The 21,582-nt window shown below is 41.2% G+C and overlaps 1 protein-coding gene across 5 annotated transcripts in view; it reads right to left on the bottom strand.

Annotated features, from left to right (window-relative positions):
* The window catches only part of SULF1 (sulfatase 1), a 154,487-nt gene that overhangs the window by 4,778 nt on the left and 128,127 nt on the right, over positions 1–21,582 (bottom strand). For all 5 annotated transcript variants that reach the window (XM_014939652.1, XM_014939654.1, XM_014939653.1 and 2 more), the window contains 9 exons: positions 11,567–11,783; positions 8,436–8,682; positions 6,911–7,007; positions 6,734–6,828; positions 6,257–6,322; positions 5,430–5,602; positions 3,588–3,730; positions 3,341–3,464; positions 2,395–2,428 (listed from right to left, as the gene is read on the bottom strand). In XM_014939652.1, the coding sequence (XP_014795138.1) occupies positions 2,395–2,428; positions 3,341–3,464; positions 3,588–3,730; positions 5,430–5,602; positions 6,257–6,322; positions 6,734–6,828; positions 6,911–7,007; positions 8,436–8,682; positions 11,567–11,783 (1,196 nt within the window). The remainder of the gene's footprint in view (positions 1–2,394; positions 2,429–3,340; positions 3,465–3,587; positions 3,731–5,429; positions 5,603–6,256; positions 6,323–6,733; positions 6,829–6,910; positions 7,008–8,435; positions 8,683–11,566; positions 11,784–21,582) is intronic.

The raw sequence follows: 21,582 nt of genomic DNA, 5'->3' as shown, positions 1-21,582 counted from the left end.
AAACAAAAAATAATTAAATACTGCAGAGGTTTCAAGAAAGAAATCTTACTATTCCAGTGCTTAGAGGTATTAAAAGCCTTGAAAAACATCATGGGAAGGGACGCACTTTTGAGGAATTTAGTCACCAAGCCCTGTAAAATATTAACCACACTGCAAAGGTGACATTATTAAAATTTTGCTCTGTTACAATGTGGATTGATAGTTTCATACCTTTCTTTTTCTTTGCCAAATCAGAGCCTGTACAGAGAACAAACTGCTGTAGGAACAGTCAGTGGCCAAAGAGGTTTGGTATGTGATGGCAGGCACTGAAACGGGAGTGCTGCCCTTTGACCAGTAAGAGGTTTGGGGATGGACCAGGGTGGTGGGGGGCAAAGTAGGGGCAAGAAAGGTGCCTTCAGGCCCAGAGGAGCCTCTCCTGTCTGTCCCAGGCAGTGGGACAAGGGCTTGCACTAGGCAAGGCAGGGTGGGCTGTGGGAAGGTCTAGGGGTTGGCAAGGAGAAGCAGGGTTTCCATCAGCTTCAGCAGAAGTAAGATCAGCAAGGAGTTTGCTGCATTCCTACAAAATACCTCAAAAATGTCAGAGCTACACATTCCTTTGTACTGGATTTATAATTTTCCCCTCTAAATGTAAGACTGTGTCTGCAGCCTCAGAGGAGTTTCACAGCTGGGAAGGCACTGGGAATTATTCCATGTTCCTCATGGCAAGAAGAAAAAAACATAACTTGTTTAAACACATGGGACCGAGATAACTTGTATTCATACATGTTAAACAAATAGGAAAGCAAAGTTTAAGGGTCCTAGAGCTGCTTTTATGTTGGTTTACTGAGTCACAGCTTAATTCCACAACTTAGCAGTAAGCATGAAAAGTTTCCCACTGAAATCAAAGCATACAGGGGGAAGGAGAAAGGAAAGAAAAGGGTTTCCTCTGCAAGAAATCTCATTACAAATAGGCGTGAAACAGGAAAGTGCAGACGAGTTGCATTTGAGTAAGAGCAGGGCAGTGATTTCCTTGATCAATATTTTGGGATCTCTCAGCCTTGTCATAAACCCAAAAGAGAGAAACATCATTGCTAACTGTTCATAGTAACACGTCTTCTGATTTTTTTTAAATCAAAGATTAGCCAAGCTTCACTCTCCAATTATCATACCCCAGAGTCCTATGGTGCTATCCATGGCTGCCTTGTGTCAAAGCCAGTAAGGGATTTGGATATGTCTCCCCTGAGATTAAAGACAAATAGGTACAGCCACCTCCTTGGTGGCTTTGGAAAACCTCAGACAAGCAGGAGAAGAGAGCGTAATTCCCACATCCTGTTACCCTCCGTGTCTGCAGTCATGTTCTGTCCCTCAGAGGACACCAGTGACACCAGTTCTTTCCCTACAGGCCCCTTGTCCCAATATTGTGCTTCCAACACAGGTAGTGTGGTACCGACTGCAGGTGTTTTCAACTGGAAACGGGGAACTACAAAGTCAGAAGGAAGCCCAAGGGGTGGTTCAGGTGAGTTAGCAGCACGGGGTTTTTCCTTTCTTACCCTGTTGGTTCCTCTGCAGACATCAAGAAAAGGATACTCCTAAGAGATCCTTTTAGGGATTCCCGGGAAATGTTTTCTGTTAATTTAAAAATTTTTTGGTTTAGAGAAAAACCCAGCAATTTCCACCAGGATGGGGCTTGAACTGAAATGTTGAACTCGAGCATCTGTGTGTACTGAGACAGGACAAGAAGTAATGGGCACAAACTGGAACAGAAGAATTTCCATCTAAACATGAGGAGGAACTTCTTTCCTGTGAGGGTGGCAGAGCCCTGGCAGAGGCTGCCCAGAGAGGTGGTGGAGTCTCCTTCTCTGGAGACATTCAAACCCATCTGGACACGTTCCTGTGGGACCTGCTCTGGGTGACCCTGCTCTGGCCGGGGGTTGGACTGGATGATCTCCAGAGGTCCCTTCCAACCCCATATCATTCTGTAATTAGGTTCTGTGGATACATATACCTCAGAAAACTTTTAAAGCACGTTTGTTTTGTGTTTAAAAGGCAGCTGTATAGACTTCCTAAATAAAACCAGAAAAAAACACCCAACCCATCCAAAATCAACCCAACAACAGGAAAACAACCCCAAAAGAGGTGGTTCTTTTTGTGTTATTTTCTTTGTGTAAACATCTAAGAAATACAGGCATGGAATATGAGCTGCATGGAGTCTTGCTATGACAATGAGTTATGTTAAATGCAGAATGGTAGATCTGAAAAACAATGGCCAAGTTCAGTGTAGAGTAGTTAGAAAATGCATGCATCAAAAGCTACGCTGTGTGCAACATGGCAGGATACAGACATTAGTTGAAATGGACTGGAGTCATGCAATTATTTGGAAAGAAGCTGCTGAGGAGAATAAAAAAGTGTGGATACCTGTGTGGATCATAGCTTCCTCCATCTTTATTTCCTGATATAGGAAAATACAAGAGTAACTTTTGTTAGTATTTAGAACTTGTAAAAACCATTCACAATGTAGTTTTTCCATGCACAGCATCTAATTCCTAAAAAGAAACGTACTGTGTTAAATAAAGACAGAGCTGCAGTCGAACAAAGATTTCCTGGAAGTTTTATATAAAAGAACTGAAAATCCACAGTTTTTAAAAAATAGTAAAACCCCCAAACAATTAGATGATGTAAAAAAAGAGAAACGTTTGTAGGTGAAGAAAGAGATACAAAGATGCAACACAATAATTTACGTAGAGGGAATATTCCTGTAAAAAAAAAAATCACAATATTCAGTCAACCAAATTGAAGTGCAATGAATTCCAGAGTTATGAAGAGTATATTCCAGCTGTTTTTGTACTCAGAGAATCTTGTAAAGAAATATCACTTTTCTCAAAAATGAAGGCAACTACTGCTGATTAGAAGTTTGCAATGTTAAATCTCAGTCGTGGTGTACAGCCTGAGGTTGTTCATATGGGCAGACAGCAATTGGATTAAACACAAGATTCAATACCTCACCTGCTACTGGGAGGCAAAAACTAACCAAATAAATCCTGCAACAAAGAAAAGAGTTATGACTATGAAGATCTCCATGTGCTTGCTATTGATTAGTTCAAATAACACAACCTTTCTGCAGCATTTTTGGTCAAATGCTGTTGTTTGCCATCAGAATCTCTCTAGAATAACCTGCACGAACTTGCAAAGAAGCTTCCTCATCGTGCAGTTGTGCAGGATGGTGGACATGGATCATTCCAGACTATTCAGAGCGACACTAAGGAAAGCCACTAATTCATTGTTACAATTAGTACTTGAACAGATCCAAAAAAAAAAAAAAAGGGGAACAAAATGGAAATAAACACTTTTGTTTTTCTTGTACCTGTTTCAAGTCCTTTCGGCCTCGGATTGCACTGCTTATAACCTTGACAACTTCGCAGTTCCATGAGCTGTATGTGCAATTGATTCAAAATGCCTCTTTCCACTGTATGGACTGTATTCGTCAGCTGAGAAAAAGAAGGATGGAGGGAAAAAAATACTTGTTAACAGAAATAATAATAATAAAAAAACCAACCCAAAACCTAGAGGAGTTTGGTGAAGAACATCTTGGAACAGGGAAAGGGGTTTACCTGGTAGGGGTCAGTGTTCATGTCGAAATATTCCAAGAAGCCAGTTGCAAACTCACAAAAAAGAAAATTGTGGGTGTCATTAACGGTTCGCAAACACCAGTAGGTGTTGTTATTCGAGCTTGTGCAAGCACAGAAAGAGCCCACTGTAATTAAAGAAACAGGTTATGAGCTTTCAGTGAAAAATAATATTATGCTTTTTTCTTCTACTAGTGAAACTTCCGAAGGTTTTTCATGTGCTTCAATTCTAGATCAATTTAAAAACACACTTCTATTTGAATAATGCTAGGTTCTCATCTAAAACAGAATAAATGCTGCTATCCCAAAGAATGTAACTGGATTACATCTTGGTTTCACTTTTCAACCCAGGGAAACCCAGAGTGGGATTCCACTTCTGACTGAAGACCTCTGTATCCACGTCATAGTAGCCATAGATGCAACCAGGGAATATCTTGTCTATCATCTTATTCTGCCAGCAAAAAAGGCTGTAAGAAAGGTATCTCTCTTAATCTTCAAACTAACTGCTAACAAAATTTGTCTGTAGACAAATGTTTATTTAATTCTAATAATTCTAATATTAATATTGCCTTAGATTTTAAACTAGATTTATTTAGAATTTTTATTATCACTGTGACTGGTTGTAACAGGATCAATATTTTGAACAAACTTCATAAAAATAGTAATAGTATCAGACCTTTTTATCTGTATAATGTGGGTCCATACCTTAGCTCTTCTTTAAGTTAAGAAATGTGTCAAAGGGACATTTTTTTTAAGCCCATGACAGTTGCTGGCACATTACCAGAATGTATAGCAATTTGAGAGAACTTTTCATAGCTGTTTGTTACTCCACAGTTAAAAAGTAATAAGCCAATTTAATTGTTGCCTTTTAAACAAACAACATGCATATGACTGCTTTAGGAACACTTTAAAACATCAAAAGCACATTAACAGAAGTTCTAGTGCAATCAGAACAGATGACCAGCAGGAGACAACATCTTTCTCCAAATGAAAAATCGCTCGTAGCAAACTTTCTGTTTGGAGTCAAATATTTTGTAACTTAATCGTTACTTGATCTTCAAGTTTTTGAGAGTAAAGTTTTCAATCACTTTTCTTCCTCTGCCACCAAAGGGGAGAAAGGTGTTGCTTAGCTAATGCTGAATACCAAGAAACGTTGAAGCTTGTCTCAATGGGATGGTTATCTATATACCCTGTTTAAAGGAATTTAAAATATTTTCTAGCTATGATATTTTGTTCTTCTGCACCAGGTGAGTGTTCCACCACTTGTGATTTTTAAATTCTTTTAGAATAGAAAAAACGGGAATGACAGGAAGAATTCATAAGGAATAGTATCTGCATTTTCTTCACAGCAAGGTAAGTTGGTTGCTACACTTTGAAACCAACATGGTAAAATTAAATTAGACCTCTTACGTGATGAAGTTTGTGACAAAATTTAAAAGGATTTATGACAATTAGAAGAATAAGGTATTCATTAATACCTGGAAACCCAATTAAAATTCCTATGAAATATTTGGCCATCTTGATCTCCAAGAGATGACACAAATCTCAGCGGCTGGTTACTGAAGTCTATATTTTAGAGGTCACCTCTCCTTTTGGCTTCTGCAGTGTTTGGCATTGAGCCTCTTGTGATAATTTCATATAAATAAGTAATGCAACAATTACAAGCATACCATAGGGATGTTCTTCCTTCCTATTTCAGAATAACAGCAGAAGCAGCATTAGTCAGTGCCTGTTCTTCCAAATAATGCTCTGATTGCATGAGGTGGGAACTCCGTAACACAGTAGAGGACAACCCAGATCGTGTCTGCATGTGGACACGAGACTTACAGTTCCAGAATGGTGCTGTTTGCCAGTGGTTGTTGTCGTGGGTGAAACAAGTCAGGCCAGGAAGGCTGCACTCGTCTCCTTTCTTCTGGCGCTTTTTCCCCTTCCTTTCCTTCTTCCTTCTGCGGTTCTCTTTGAACAGCTGCAGTTTGCCATCCACTTCCTGTGCTGCCTCTCTGTGGAGAGAGAAAGTTGGGCACGGCTGAGAGAGACCAGTCTCTATTTGGTTAACAACAGTTTTAGCAGGTTTTACATCTTTCTGGCTTCTTTAAGATGAGAGGAGAGAGACCAGTCTCTATTTGGTTAACAACAGCTTTAGCAGTTTTTACATCTTTCTGGCTTCTTTAAAGATGAGAGGGTGAGAATGTGCCCTTCATCTAGCTCAGCTTCCACCCCAGCTGTTACGACAAGGCGTTCCCTTCAGCAAGCATGAGAAATGATGCACTGTTGCATTAAGGCTTAATTGGATTCCACCCCAGTTGTTACGACAAGGCGTTCCCTTCAGCAAGCATGAGAAATGATGCACCGTTGCATTTAGGCTTAACTGGATTTTTTTAACAATTGTGAGGTCAATCAGCTTCTGAAATTATTAATTTAATTCTTTTTCTATCAATTGGTTTTAAAATTAGTATCCATAAACTTTCACAAGCCTGCCCAAACTGCTGAAGGTTTCTTGTGAGAGCTTGCTTTACGTGACCTTCTCTTTCCCTCACTTCCTCCCTTCCCCTTTCCACAAAAAAAAAAACCCTCCCCAAACCTCCCAAATTATTTTTCTCCAGTGACCAAAAAGCAAGCTGAGAGAATGAGTGAGAAGACAATAACAATCTTACTTGAAGGGATGAAGATGGCTCTTGAGTTTCTCTTGGGCCTTCACCCCTTTCTCTTTGTTGTAATAGCTACAGGGAAAATCATTAGGAATTATCAAATCATGAAACCATTTTCAAACCAAAAACAAACCAGAGAGATGCCATCTTTGACATTTTCTTAAGGAACTACATTGAATGACTTGTTATTTTCACTTAATTTAAATAAGTTACATCTGTGTGGGTGATCTTATGCTAGATTAGAGCAAAACTACAGCTGAGTGCAAATATGTTAGTAGAATAAAAACATACTTAAGCTTAAAATTTTAACATTTATCTATTCACAGTAGCTTCTACTCTTAAAAGGGGTATAGATAAAATGAGTACTTACACTAATTATAAATATTGATAAAGCCTATGTCCTTTCTTTTCTGACTCAAAAAACTTGGAAAATGTGTAAACCTTAGCAATTTATCTTTCAGTGTTGAATGCTGCCTCTCTTACCTCTGTTTACTACAATCGCATTCATCTGGTTTTCTCCTTTTTAGGTGTCCTCTAACTTCCCTCAAATTCTTAATTTTGTCTTGGAGAGCTTCGATCTGCAGAGAATATTCCCGAGTCAGAATTATTCTTTGAAACTGCATTGCAAAGACTTCACTGGGATTTTAAAATACCTCTTACCTCCTTATCAATGTAAGCCTTGTGGTCCTTCCAGGCTCTGGCGGATTGGTACAGCTCCCTCTCACAGTGAATAGTGTCATTTGGAAGAATAAAACATCTGTAGACATGAGTTTAACAAATAAGAAAAAGAAGGTCAGTGGTTTCCCAATGGCCCACCCATTTCTTCCATTTCTTTTCACATTCCAAGTCAATTCTTTGGTATACTCTGTTAAGAAACAAATAAAATCTGAGAAGAGTTTGTTAAGAAACAAATAAAATCTCAGGTGGACTGAGATAGAAGACCCAGCAGGCTGCAGGCTGGGCTCTCAAAGTCTCCATGCTGTAAACAGAAAATCCTTAACTAAGGACATATTCCAGTTTTATAGACACAACCTTTCTTGGGTTCTGCTTCATCAGAACCCTTCTTTTAATTTTTGAGAATAATAGGACAAACGAAGATTTAGATGCTTATTTCTTCCCATGTTCTCTTATTATGTTTTTTTCCTCACTCAAAGAATTCTGAAAGCAATTCTGTGTTCAGTAAAAGTCAGAACACTTCATGGAGAAATAATAACTTTTCCAGAAAGCCATTTGAGGCTTTATTAACATCATGGTTGGAAATTATCAATGTAAGAAAAGGATAATTTTTACTTATTAAAAAATAATTTTTATGTTTTCGTTGGTGCTTTTGAAGGCAAGGCAAGGCAAGGCAAGGCAAGGAAGAAACACTATATTTTAAATTATAAAAAGGTTAAAATAAAAGATTTTTGTTGCCTGCATCTGCCTGACTTTTCAGGTCAGTCATATTAGCTTTTTTAAACTAAAAAATATTTTGAGATTTTTGCCTTTTCATTCAGATTTTGGGTAGGGCTAAAAATTGAAATCTAGGCATCTTCCAGGATGGGAAAATGATTGCAGGTCTCTTCAGAGATAAGCAGGTCTAATGTATCTGAGCTAATCATGGAATGGCTTGGGTTGGAAGGAACCTTAAAGATCATTAAGTTCCAACCCCCCTGCCCTGGGCAGGGACACCTCCCACCAGACCAGGTTGCTCCAAGCCCCATCCAGCCTGGCCTTGAACCCCTCCAGGGATGGGGCAGCCACAGCTTCTCTGGGCAACCTCTTCCACTGATGTTAGTGGCTACGAACAACTAAGTATTAAGAAAAATAGTGTAACTGACCTAGTCTGTCCTCATTTAGAGTGGGATTTCAGTCATCTTGAATTTGGGCCTCTATGTTAAGGTGGTAGCCTAGGCTTTGTAAAGAACAGCAGTAGCATCAACTTCACAGGGTGATTAATCCCTCATAAGATGCATGTGTTGATACAGAGGATGAATCTCCCTTTGGAGGTTCCTGCTCCTCCTCAGAAATAAACCTGAAACTAAATGCCTCCCTTTAAAGTACACATACTAAATTCAAATGAGCCTCCCACTAACAAATACTAATCTAAAATCTCCAACAATAGTTTTAAGTTCTTAAATACAATTGGAAAATGAAGATTTAATTTTAAGGAAAAAAAAACCCAACACAGAAAAAGCAACTGTACTTGTGTGTCACTCTGACAGAGTTGGGTTGTCCTATGGCATCAGTGCCATCAGCAACCATTGGGTCACCAGGGGCACCATTGGCTTCCTCTGCTTCTTCCTCATTTTCAGCGTTGTGACGTTTGGTGATACTTTTGGTCTTCAGCACCTGCAGTTCTTCCTCTTCTAGATTTATGTCATATATTTCACCTTCAAATTCCACAGACAAGGACCGGGTTTGGCGAGTGTGAACAAATCGGGGTTTGTATTCTGAAGCAGAAGAAAGAAACATTGCTGGTGGCATACACATGTCTACCTGACCTGTGCCACAAACACACAGCATCCTCTGAAGAGCAAGAATGCTGTTCAATAAAAACAGTTTTTTTTTTTTTCATGTGGCTTTACAGAAACTTATTTAATGATTTTTTTTAATACATTGGTGCCCACACTTCCATGTGCAGCATGAAATTTTGATTGTTTTAAGGTTTGCATTTCATGCTAGTCTGACCTTATGCCACAGTTAACATCTATATCCACAGATAAAGTCAGTATCTTAGAAATCAGATACCTAGACAGAGAAACTGAAAAGATCAGAAACCATAGGATTAGAAAACATTTTAGAAAACAAAACCATTCAGTACCGTGAAACAAGGTGACCACCCGTAAATTGGCACATGACATAAGTTTGACTTATGCTTTAGAATAAAGACGACTTTTTTAAAATATAAGACCTTTTCCTTTTTAAAGGCAGGCATTAAAAGGGTAAGAATCCATCATATATCAGTATGTGTATTCATATAGATGTGTACAAGTCACAGACCACCAAAAACTTGCTGCCTTGTAGAGCTACAGTGAGATTTATTGTGTCACCTTTACCCATTGAAATCTCTGAGCTTAGCAGGGTTATAGCTCTTTCAGCTACTGTCTTGGAGCTTTGTGAGTACAGCAACGTGTATGAGTCAGGTTCACTATGACAAGTAACTCTTTGATGGTTTTTTAATGTTATGTACAGGAATACCTTTGTTTGGGCTCAGTCTGGAAGTTCTTACACTTTTAACCCCTTTTGCTAAACGCACTTGTCCCAAATCAAGCTAGTAAAACCCACAGTCAATACCACACCAAAGCATGTTCTGCCGAGCAAGGCCACACACAGAGCCCTAGAAATACATAATTCAGCTTGTGAAAACCAGGTGTAGGGCATTGCCATTTGCTACACCTATGCTGAGCGCACCTTTGTAACCTAACAGTTAATAATAATTCATGCAAAAGGATAAAACGAGAGCTGTGAGACAGCACTGCCTTTGGCAGGCAGTGTCGGTTCTGCTGCAGTTTTTATGTCTGCCTTTGAGACACTCACACTGAACCTTTCCTGCAAGAAGCTTTTAGAAGTGCAGATAGTGTGCCTCATTCAACTCTGCATTCAAACCACTGTATCCTTCTAAACTGTTCCAGCGGTTGCCTGCTGTCGAGTGAAAAAAGGCTTCCCAGTCAAGTAAATGAAGACATTCATCTTCCTGAAGAGAAAAAACCCTAGTTTCAAAGCATCTCTCTGATCTATAACCATACTGCTCTTTAATAAAATAATGCAGAAAGATTCATGGGGTCAGGTGGGACAATTTCTGGCATTGTAACAGTCTCTGATGATACTACTTATTAGTCAAGTCACTGAAAGAGTTTGGAATATAAGAACCTCATCCAAGTGTCATTTAAAAACTGAGGCTTGAATTAGTAATTCCCTTAACAATGCCTCATCATCATGAGTCTTTCTCTGGTCTACTCGGATGAGCGCTAAGGTGGATTTGGAGGAGGAGGATGGAACAGGAATGAGAACGTTATAAAGAAGAAAACATAACAAATGGACTTTTTCTGATGTCCCCTTCAGATATTTTCCACACTACCCTTCTTTCTCTCCCCACCCTGAGTTGCAATCCCTATTCAGCCCTTGCTAGTAACTACCCTGGTGACACTTTCTCCTTCCAAGGCATATGACAGCTATCTCCCCTTGAAAATATAACTTAAGGGAACATTCCCCAGTTTGAGAACCCCCCCTGGCAGCCTGTGACGTGTAGACATTTCAGCAGAGGTCTGGCTGTACACACTGTGAAGTTCCTTATATCACACTAAACAAATGGAAGAAATTATATCGAGGCAGCATTTAGTCGGAACAATGAGACAGCTCAAGACAGACAATATTGTGGTTGAATCTACAAAGAATACCAGGGATTCTTCTTCACATGCAGAGTGGGGGAGGTTTTGAATCAGGAAATATTTTGGATTATACTGACATTATTTTCTTATTTCATAGACATCTGTGCAGCATCTTCTAACTTTTACATTTCTCCTACGACTTCACTATCTTCCTGTTTTTCAGACCCATCTTTATTTTATTCCCCAGATAGAGAGCAGGAGAACATAGCCTGCTTTTGAACACAGTCTGAAATCCGGGGCTGCTTTTATTGCTATAGCTACAGAACTTCACCGTCATCGCCGGCCAGATAGATGAAAATACTTGTTCCATTAAAAATAATGGCTTCTTTCAATAGGCTTCTTTTGTAGAAATCAGTAGCAGAAACAAATTCAAGTACTGCTGCCCTAAAACCCTCTTGTACAGTCCCTTCAGCCCACGCTCCACTAGAGGACACTGCAATCTCATGCGTGTCCCTGCAGGGATCCCGGTACCGAATTGCCGGAAAGTTGCAGCCCAGCAGAATTTTGACTCGACAGCACTCACAGCACTGAGATACCTCATCTAAAAGGTTTCTCCGGGGACATCAGCAAACAGCATGTGAATTCAGTGTTAACGATGGAAGAAAACACTTGTTCTGGCCATCTTAATGAATAACGGCAGCGATTCATCTGTGGAGGCCACCGGGTTGTCATGATTGAACAGTGCGATAGGTGGCCCCAGAGCATCACCACCACCACCACCACCTCCAGCCTAAAGACTGTTCCTCACTATCATCCAAGGGATAAATATTATTATTATTGCTATTAACATTACAGGGGCAATTATGTAGAACCTGACTGCCAATTATGGATGTATTCATTAGACACAGAGGTGAAAACAAGAGCGTACTAGTAAACCATCACTCCACCAGCCATTTCCCCCTGCTCTTTGCCTCGGACGGAGTCTGAGGGATCAGATAACACTTACTTTGCGCATTAGGGTTTCTCAAGAACTGTCTTTGATTTTTTCTTTGGGTCCTGCTGTTTCGGTAATCGGTGTCTCCACAGTTGCAGTCTTTGTCTTTGCCGCCGTATCCCCGGGAGTGAATGCTGCGGGTCCTTTTTCTGATGGCAAGGATGTCACTAGATACCTTGCATTTGTGAATTCGAAGTTTGCCAGAAGCATCCTCCGTGCACTGCCACTTCTGCGGGAGAGAGAAACAAAGATGATTTCCCAGCAGCCCACCAAACCCCTGCTACTTTCAGGTGGATTGTAAAACAAGAGGCAAATTTTCAGTAAAAATCAAAAATAACGAACTGAGAAGGGAAATATTTTAAGGGACTAAATTCACTCACACGCTTCTCAACGTCTCTCTCATGCTAGGCAAACATAAGCTTGAATGAAATCACTGCAAATCTGCATCAAAAATTACAATCCAGCCAAAAAAGATATATAAATCAAGAGTATCTAGACTAAACACATCCCTGAAAGGAGCAAGTAAAAAGTCTTAATTTACTGAGCCACAGAGTACAGCTGTCAAGGCTGTTTTCACCATCTCTTTTTTTCTTTGGAAAAACAAACTTTGTTTCTTTGTTCTGTGACTTGGAATTTCTGACACGACACAGGAGAAAATAAAAAAAAAATCCCCACAGATGAAGAACTAGTTCAGTTGTAGGGTTCCTTGGCAAAGAGAAGGACAAATTATGGATGTGATTTATAGAAAAATACAGAAACCACTAACAACATGTAATTTATTTCCTTACCAGTGGCCAGAGTTAGGACCTACACCCTTAGACATGCCCCTGCAAACCATGCCACTCAGACCTGTAGACATTGCTGGCTCTTTATGTCTTACATGAGAAGGGAGAAGCCTGAAAGCACGATACCCCTGGCCACCCTCCCTCCACCCAGCAGCTGCAAGAGAGGGGAAGAACCTTAGGGATAGTAAACAAATAAATTAGCTTGGATAAGCTCCTTCAGATACCTAAGTCTTGAGATTTGTGTCAGACTTGGAAGAAAAAGGTGCAGTCTGGAAGGAACACCTGTGAAAGGCATCATACACGTGCTGAGTATCAGAGCAAGTGTGGGAGAATGAGAGGAAGCAGAGTTTTTTCCAGCTTGCCTGCACAATATCTATCTGACTTGATTATCAACATCACTGAACCAGATGGAAGATTCCAGGTGGATTTTTCCCGTGGATCCCACTGCCTTCACATTTTAAATTAATAAGCACCTGGGACTTTAGTTTCTCTTCCACACCAAACTGTCTTTACAAAGTGAAATGTCATTTTTAAAAGAACACGGATAGGTGCTGACAGACCAGAGCTCCTTTGCCCATGCCCAGAGCTTGCCATAAAAGGCTGCTGGGTTATAGCTGGCATTTGTAATGCCCGACACAAGCTAAGAAGCCTGTGAAGATTTGAAGTCAGTTGTAGTCTGAATAACAGCGGGGACAACTAGAAATAGCTATGTCTATTTATAATTTGAATAGGACTATAAATGACTGTTACCCAGTGAGTTTTGTTCACTTGTGCTTCTTAAACCACAATGACCAGACTTTGCATACAAAGGAATTAAGTTTGGCTGGATAGGGTAGAGAACTAAACTCAATAATGCTATTGGTAGCTGAAACCTTTTGGTTGCAGTTGCAGCTAAATTTCTCTTATAATATCTTGTTTTTTGGTTCCTGTGAAAGCATAATGGTTGCAGTTGCAGCTAAATTTCTCTTATATCTCCTTTTTTTGGTTCCTGTGACTGAATAGCATAGCTTTCTCCTGCCTCATTAATAATAGCAAGATGGTTAGATGCTGGTCCTAATGGAGGCCCCAACTTAATTTTTGCAATGGGCACTAATATCAGAGCACACGCAACTCCCAGAGTCTCTTCCAGTAACTAATGAGTGCTCTGGACTCTTTTGGTGGTGCTGTCAAGCTGACTGAAGAATGAAGAGCCCTGGAACAGGCTTCCCAGGTAGGTGGTAGAGTTTCCGTCCCTGGAGACATTCAAAATCCTTCTGGATGTTCTCCTGTCCAGCCTGCTCTGGGTGACCCTGCAGGGGGTTGGACTGGATGATCTCCAGAGGTCCCTTCCAACCCCACAGCATTCTGTGATTCTGTGATTTTCTTCTGCAATAGCATGTACGCTCTTCCTACCCCAGCAAGAGAGGATTGTTATAGGATGAGAACTGACTGCACCACTGTATTCCCTGTGTTTATTGGGTATATGTTATGTTTATAAACACATGGCACTATTTTTTAATGAGTCTCAAAAGCACCACTTTAAAGTAAAATAAGTATTCTCTTTGTTTAACATTAATTATAGCAAGAAGTTCCAGGAGTGGCTTCAATAGCTGTTTAGATCATTTTTAACAATATTATGACTAACATTGAAACAAGACTCCCTGTGTCTAGTACAAGCCAATAATAGGTCTCTATTTCAAACAGGGATTAAATGTGATTCAGTTCCTCTTTTTTATTTTTTTTAAATTTTACTTTAAAAAGTGTCATTATAAAGATGCTTCAGAGTTCTAAGATGGAATTTTTAGACTAACTTTCCTGAATCCCTGCCCATGCCAGCTTAATTGGGCACTGAGCATGCATTATGCAGTAAGTCGTAATGGTCCTTCTGCTCATCTTTAGATCTATAAAATGCATTAATGCACATAAAAGCAGATTCTGATTGATGCGCTGCCCCTTCCCCTCCCCTGTTTTCTACCTTCCTTCCCGCTATGAATACCAAACTATTCTTTCAAATCCAGGACTATTAGGTTTGGTATCTGGGTCCCTGTTTCTCCGTCAATTAAAAAATACTGGCATATATACAAATTAAATATGTCTTCATTAAATTTTAATTTGTATTAGTTTACTTATTTTCCCCATGTTCATCATCCTTCTCATGCCGATGTTTCACAGGACACCTGAGCTGATCTGGCAATTCACTGTTGCCATATGAGCAAGGACAGTCCCTGCTTCTGGCTGCATGATGACTTGGGGACACCTGGGCTGATTTATTCTCTCCCTCAGTAGGAGAAGACTAACTCAGAAGTTAAAAAAAAAAACAAACGACAAAACTAATATGAGAGAAAAAGCAGGACCCTGCCACTTGGCTGCAACAAGCTGTTATACCATTTCAGTCATGTTGTGAAACTTAACCTGTGTCAGCCTTTTCCCCTGTCATTGACTCATCTTTTCTTTCTTTCACCTCATTTCATCACCTGCCCTCCAGCAATTATTTCCCTCTCACCTCACCTCCTCGCTTCCAGTTTTCCTTCTGCCTCAATTTAACTCCAGAAGGGTGGAAGAAGATGCTTAATACTCCCACACCAATGCAGTCCTGAAACTGCCCCATCTGAGAGCAGGTGGGACTATGTCCTTACGAGGGGCTTTGGGTTTGTCTAGTTTGGAGAAAAAGTGGCTGAGGGGTGACCTCATGATTCTCTACAGCTTCCTGAGGAGGGGACGTGGAGAGGGAGGTTCTGAGCCCTCTTCCCTGGGATCGAGGGATAGGACGTGTGGGAATGGTCCAAAGCTGCAGTAGGGGAGGTTCAGGCTGGGCATTAGGAAGCATTTCTTTACTGAGAGGGTGGTCAAATGCTGGAACAGGCTTCCTAGAGAAGGGGCCGTTGCCCCAGACCTGTCAGTGTCTAAGAGGCATTTGGTCAATGTCCTTAACAAGGTGCTTTAACTTGTGGTCAGCCCTGAATTGGTCAGGCAGTTGGACGAGATGATTGTTGCACGTCCCTTCCAACTGAAATGAAATATTCTATTCTATTCTATTCTATTCTATTCTATATGAAATATTCTATTCTATTCTATTCTTTTCTTTTCTTTGGGAGCTCAAGATGTTTTAATCTCTGCCAAAACCTGAAATTTAAACACAGACGTACACGTGCCCGCTCCTCGGTGGGGAGGCAAGCACTGGACTGCAGCAGGACTGCAGCAGGAGCTTTTCCACAGATGATATCATTGGCATGATGCATTTACTTCTGAGGGTAGAAGTTTGCCCTTATAAAGTCATTTCAAAGGCAAAAGGGAGCAAATGGGCTGGTGAAAAGGGTATTGTTTGTACTTGGTGGCTTTGCTTTGCGCTGCTGCTGGCGGGGTTCCAGTTGTGACTTAGAGCTACAGAAGCAAGACACCAGCAAATGACTGGGTAACTACCTTGGGTCTCAATTTCCTGGTATTAATCAGTTTGTGCCACTGCCTTAAAATTAAGTAAGTCTATTCCATTGCTGAATATAATTAAGGCATAAAAATATACATACAGCATGAATCATTCCGATGTGCTGCTCCGTAAATATCCACTTAAGCAGGATTTCAAATCAACTTTGTTTAGTTAATAGACTGTGACAGCTTTGAGAGAGTTCCTGCCCCCTTATATAGAAGGGAAATTAATTAGACAATTCATGAAAAGTGTCTTAAGAGTAGGCAAGCTAAGGGTTTCTATGAAATGTAATTACCCGGTATTTGCAGTAGAAACTTCAGTGTTAAATATCTTGTCAGATTTTATCACAAAGCTATGAAACCCTGAAAAACATGCAGCCGGAAATATAACACGACAACAATATTTTTACAGGTGCTTTTTCATTTCGGTAATGTCTGACTGACTTTGAGCATTATTACTCAGCCTAGGGAATGTTAAGATAAAGCATAAAAAGGAAGACTTCATGAATTTAAACATCTCCTCAGGATCTCATTTCCCTGTTTTCCTGTTTCGAAAGGTATGATCTAAATTTGAAAACAGTTTAGATGAAAATGCCACCATGGGCTGTGTATGTGTGTAGCATTTTTCCTCTATTAGCAGTAACCAGACCCAGGTGAGTGTCAGGGGACCCAATGTGATAATTCCAGTACGGGAGTCTGGTTTAGGGCTGTGCTACCTCAGTCAGAACTAAGTCTTGTTTTTCATACAATCATAGAATGGTTTGAGTTGGAAGGGACCTTAAGGATCATCTGGTTCCAACCCCCTACCATGGGCAGGGACACCTCCCACCAGACCAGGTTGCTCCAAGCCCCATCCAGCCTGGCCTTGAACCCCTCCAGGGATGGGGCCGCCTTTTCTTCTCCAGGCTAAACAACCCCAACTCTCTCAGCCTGTCCTCACAGCAGAGGGGCTCCAGCCCTCTGAACTACCCCTACCATGGGCAGGGACACCTCCCACCAGACCAGGTTGCTCCAAGCCCCATCCAGCCTGGCCTTGAACCCCTCCAGGGATGGGGCAGCCACAGCTTCTCGGGGCAACCTGGGCCAGGCTCTCACCACCCTCACAGCAAAGATTTTCTTCCTGAGATCTCATTTCAATCTCCCCTCTTTCCGTTTAAAACTGCTCCCCCTTGTCCTATTGCTCCCCTCCCTCATCAAGAGTCCCTCCCCATCTCTCCTGGAGCCCCATTAGGGACTGGGAGGCTGCTATAGGGTGTCCCTGGAGCCTTCTCTTCTCCAGGCTGAACAACCCCAACTTTCTCAGCCTGTCCTCACAGCAGAGGGGCTCCAGCCCTCTGAACTACTTCGTGACCCTCCGCTGGACCCGTTCCAACAGGTCCATGTCCTTCCTGTGCTGAGGACTCCAGAGCTGGACACAGAGCTCCAGGTGGGGTCTCCCCAGAGTGGAGCAGAGGGGCAGAATCCTCCCCTGGCCCTGCTGGCCACACTGCTGGGGATGCAGCCCAGGATGGGGGTGGCTTTCTGGGCTGCCAGCACGCATCACCAGCTCATGCTGACCTTCTCATCCACCAACACCCCCAAGTCCTTCTCCTCACGGCTACTCTCAATCCATTCTCCACCCAACCTGTGTTTGTATTTGTGCCACTCAAAGAGATCATGTCACACAGCGTATTGCAAAATGCCCTGACATTAGTTGGCTGTGGGAAATAGTATAGAGCAGCAGCAGTTTATTTCTGCTGAACTGGACCTGAATGCTGAGAAATGTTTACAGGCTAAGGCCGTGTCCTCTACACCTTCCCACAGAGCAGTCACGAACCCCAGCCCTGACCCAGGCTCCTAAATGCTCCTGGAAATATTAATCTGCATCGTTACATCTCAGCAGTATTTGAACTTTGCACGTGGGTGCAGCTGTTAAACGGGGACAGTGTGCCAGGTTCACTCAAGAATTATTTGGAATCGCTGCATTTTTTCTGAAACAAATGTCTCCTCCTTCTTTTTAGAACTGGGTTGATGCTGCCCGTAAGGGCGGATCCTAATTTTTGCACCACTCCCTCATAACTGGACCACCTTCTATTGAATCATGCACAGCTCCAGAGGCTGCTGACGTGAATGTATTCAGAGATGGCTATTTATATACAGCCTTTGTCCCTGAGAAAGTGTTCCCGAAAAGTGGAATGGTCAGAGGTGCAACAGAGAGGGAAGCAATTTGTCCTGTAAGAACTGATGTAATACAGGGGGAAATGGATGACAGACTTTGGAAACACATTCAGTTAAATGCACAGGGATAGAACCGGAGGAAAAAAGAACACAATGAAGAAATTAATCACTGTATAACAGAAACAACTATATGAAAATTGCCAATTTTGGACTACTTCACAGTGTTTAAGAAATGGAAGAAAGAGAAAATAGCCTAGGAAGTTTACAGACCACACAATTTCACATTCCTGACGTATAGACAAGATTGATTTTAAGTATCACAGTTATAGTGGTTCCCTAGTTTATAAAAAATGCATGGACTGCGCTGTCAGCTCTAGAAGTGCAGGCACTTAGGCCCAGATATCAAATATTTCACCTCCATAGCACCCTCTGCCAAATCTATTGGCTTGTCTGTAGTTACAACTCAACATCAAGAGACCCCTGCTGTCATCCAATAAACCTCCACTCTCAGGTGCAAACAAATCGGAGCCAATGAAAAGGATGAATTTAGTCTTTCAGTTTTAAGTAGCAATACCCCTAATAATCCATTACCATAGGGCCATATACATTTAATTCACAGTGGACTTAGTTTATACTATATTTCACTGGACACTTTAAAATAGAAACTTTGCAAAAAGAGAACGTCAAAGAAGTGCTAAAAATGATTCCTGCATAATCTGTGTTTTCTGCCTAAATATTTTTTGGTACATAAAATTGCCTTTAAGGTGCCATCCTACCGAAAAGCCTTCCTGTTATAGAATGCTGATAAAATGGTGGCAAAAATGCTGAACGCCGTTGTGCATTGAAAAGGGTGAAACCGTCTTCTCAGACGGGAATATTCTGGATTTTATCCAGAATAGAGCTGGTACTTCAGATTAAGAATTGCTTAAATTTGAAGAATTGTCAAATCTAGAAAGAGCTGCCCTCTGCTTAATAGGAAACTTAAATATTTAGGCTGAAATGTGAAATATTTAGGCTGAAATATGAAATACCACGCTTTGAAGGATTATTTTTTGGAGATAAAGGAACTTATCTCCCTATTTGGTTTCAACTCATAAACAGAGTGGTATTTTAACAAGGGGTATCATAAATTCTGGCAATTCCTATGCATTCTTGAGCAACTAAGTTGCAGGCATGTTTCTGTCTCAGCTGTGAGGGATGACTCTGCAGGGTGTAAAGCGAGCAATGGCTCCAAGAGCTGTTGTTCACGAAAGCACTGAAGTATGTACTTAGTTTTACGCACATGACTGGTCCCAAACCCATATGCTTCCAGTTAAGCCTGTGTATAGATGCTCTGCTGAATTACCAGTAAGAAAAGGTGGTATCGATGGGCAGATGGCAAAGAAGAACCAGCTTCAAACCTCTGGTCTGTTAAAACAGGTTGATCCCCAGTGTCTTTCCACCCTTGCAAGCATCAGGAGGTTGCTCTGAAAGCGGGAGGATCCATGACTGATGTTTATATGCCGTATCATAATTTTAGTTGGGTTTTTAGTGGGTGCTCGGGGTCTGGCTGTCAGTGGCTGGCCAGACATCTGACACTTCTGGCCAGCTCTTACCGGCTTATGTGTTTTGATTCATACTCCACAGCTGGTCATAAAGCTGACCTTTACAAATGTATGGTCTGTGATATTTATTTTATGAGAACATAGATACTTGAGCCAAACCAGACTACACCTAATAAGCCCCGTTCTAATTTCCTTTACAATATTATCTGTAAGCTGATTGATGGCAAGTGTTCTTTTAGCAGTACAAATAGACATGCTTTCGACTGAATGCTGATATGATAATGCGATAAATACAAACAATAAATTTAAATTCTTACGTAAGGTTTTTAAATAGCGAAGGATACAGGAGAAATAAGAGGTCTGTACTGACTATATAACATGCTCTTTGGGTCAGAGCCAGAAGAATCTTGCACATTTACCGCAGAGCTGATGCTTGGATTCAGCAACACGTCTCCAGTGACTACCTGTAAAGCCTTAAATCACTGCAAATTACATTAGAGATCTAATCTAACTAAAAACCTCGCTCTACGGTCTTCGGGCGTGTTCTCCAAACGGAACGTTAGTTCTTTAGGGAGGTTTTGGGATACACTGCCTCAGGAGGAAACACAATAACCTGCATGTCTCAAGCTGAGGTGCACAAGAAAAGAGCATGAGGAAGGTTAGGGGGTTATAGTATTATGTCTGTTTAGCTCGGTTCGAGTTCATGGGCATTCAAGTTATAGAAATACGGGCAGCAAGATGCATTTTTCCATTCTGCCTCCTGTCCGTGCTCATTGGAGTTGGCAGCAGAGCACAGATCTTTAGAAGTTTCAGACCTTTGCTGTTCACAAAGCAGCAGGTAGTGCTGAGCAGATGGTAGGAGATGTGTGCCCATAAAATAAACAGACCCGTGTCTGGGTTTGGCTGCTGAGTCATCCCACCTAAGAGCTAAAATTTTAAACACAAGGCTTCACAGTCCTCATTTGGGGAGGGTGGTTTTTTGTTTTTTGTCTTTTCCCCTGTTGAGAAAATTTTAAAATAAGGTTGTGCTTTGTGTAATTTTTTTGTAAGGGGATAAAAATGCATGTTTGGCCATGGATTTGATACTGATTATAAATAATGGATTGAACAGCACACTGGAGACCCTCTGCCTATCAGTCACAAGACTTCAAATGGTAACTGCTATCTGGGAAACGGTGCTAAGTCCCAGAAGTCAAAATTACGCCTCAGGAAAATTCCTATGACTCAGACTGGTGGGGAGAAAAAGAATAAATACTTATGAATTAACTCAACTCATTAATAGCACGTTTAGGTAAGGGAAAAGAGAAAGAAAAAGTATAAATGAAAACACAGTTAACATGCTTTCATTTGATATTTGCTAAGTATCCAGAAGAATTTCATGGGTGAGAAGATGGAACGAGTTCAACAAAAATAACCTGCCAGAGGATTTAAGAGCAGCTTGTTTCTAAACCTCCTGAACTAACATGTATTCTCATCTCAGGTTATTTCGGTGGAAATCTGAGAGACGATTTCTGTCATGATAAGGTTGCACTAATCCAGAGAAACATTTGTTCACATGCTATTATTTCTGCCCTATTGAAAAATTAACAAAGTTTTAACTAAAAGCTCATACTGATTGTTTCCCATTTTAAAAAACAACAGCAGGGGTAGCAACGTTACAGATGACTAGATATTTCTATTCTGTCTACCTTATTACAGTAAAGCTGATAATAGGTATCAATGAAATATAAAAAAAAACCTTGCAAGGCATTTAAGTGCTAAAACCCATCAGCAGTCACTACTAAACCAACTGGGCTCAATCAGGTGACCTCAGAAGGTTACACCACATAAACCGGTGACAAATTTGGCGTACGAACTACAAAGAAAACCTCTGGTTCCCATCATAATTTCTTGCAGCGCTCTCTGGGATGTGAAGGAGGGACTGCAAAGGAAATTTATACTCCACCCCAAGCCCCAAAGCTGAGCATGGATCCCACCCTGCTGCTGCTGCCTCTGCAGGGGGAGACAACCTGGCCCTGGGTGTGATGGGACCAACTGTGCTGCAAGTCCCACCAGGAAGGATAATGAGCACAGGTCAACAGCTGGGGCAGGGAGGGAGCCAAAATCAAGTCTGTGTCCAAATATGATATGATCAGGCGAC

Source organism: Calidris pugnax, unplaced genomic scaffold, assembly GCF_001431845.1.
Source record: "Calidris pugnax isolate Ruff unplaced genomic scaffold, ASM143184v1 scaffold5, whole genome shotgun sequence".
NCBI classification, from domain to species: domain Eukaryota; kingdom Metazoa; phylum Chordata; class Aves; order Charadriiformes; family Scolopacidae; genus Calidris; species Calidris pugnax.
The sequence above is the reverse complement of the archived record's forward strand: the minus strand, read 5'-3'. Positions and strand labels throughout refer to the sequence as shown.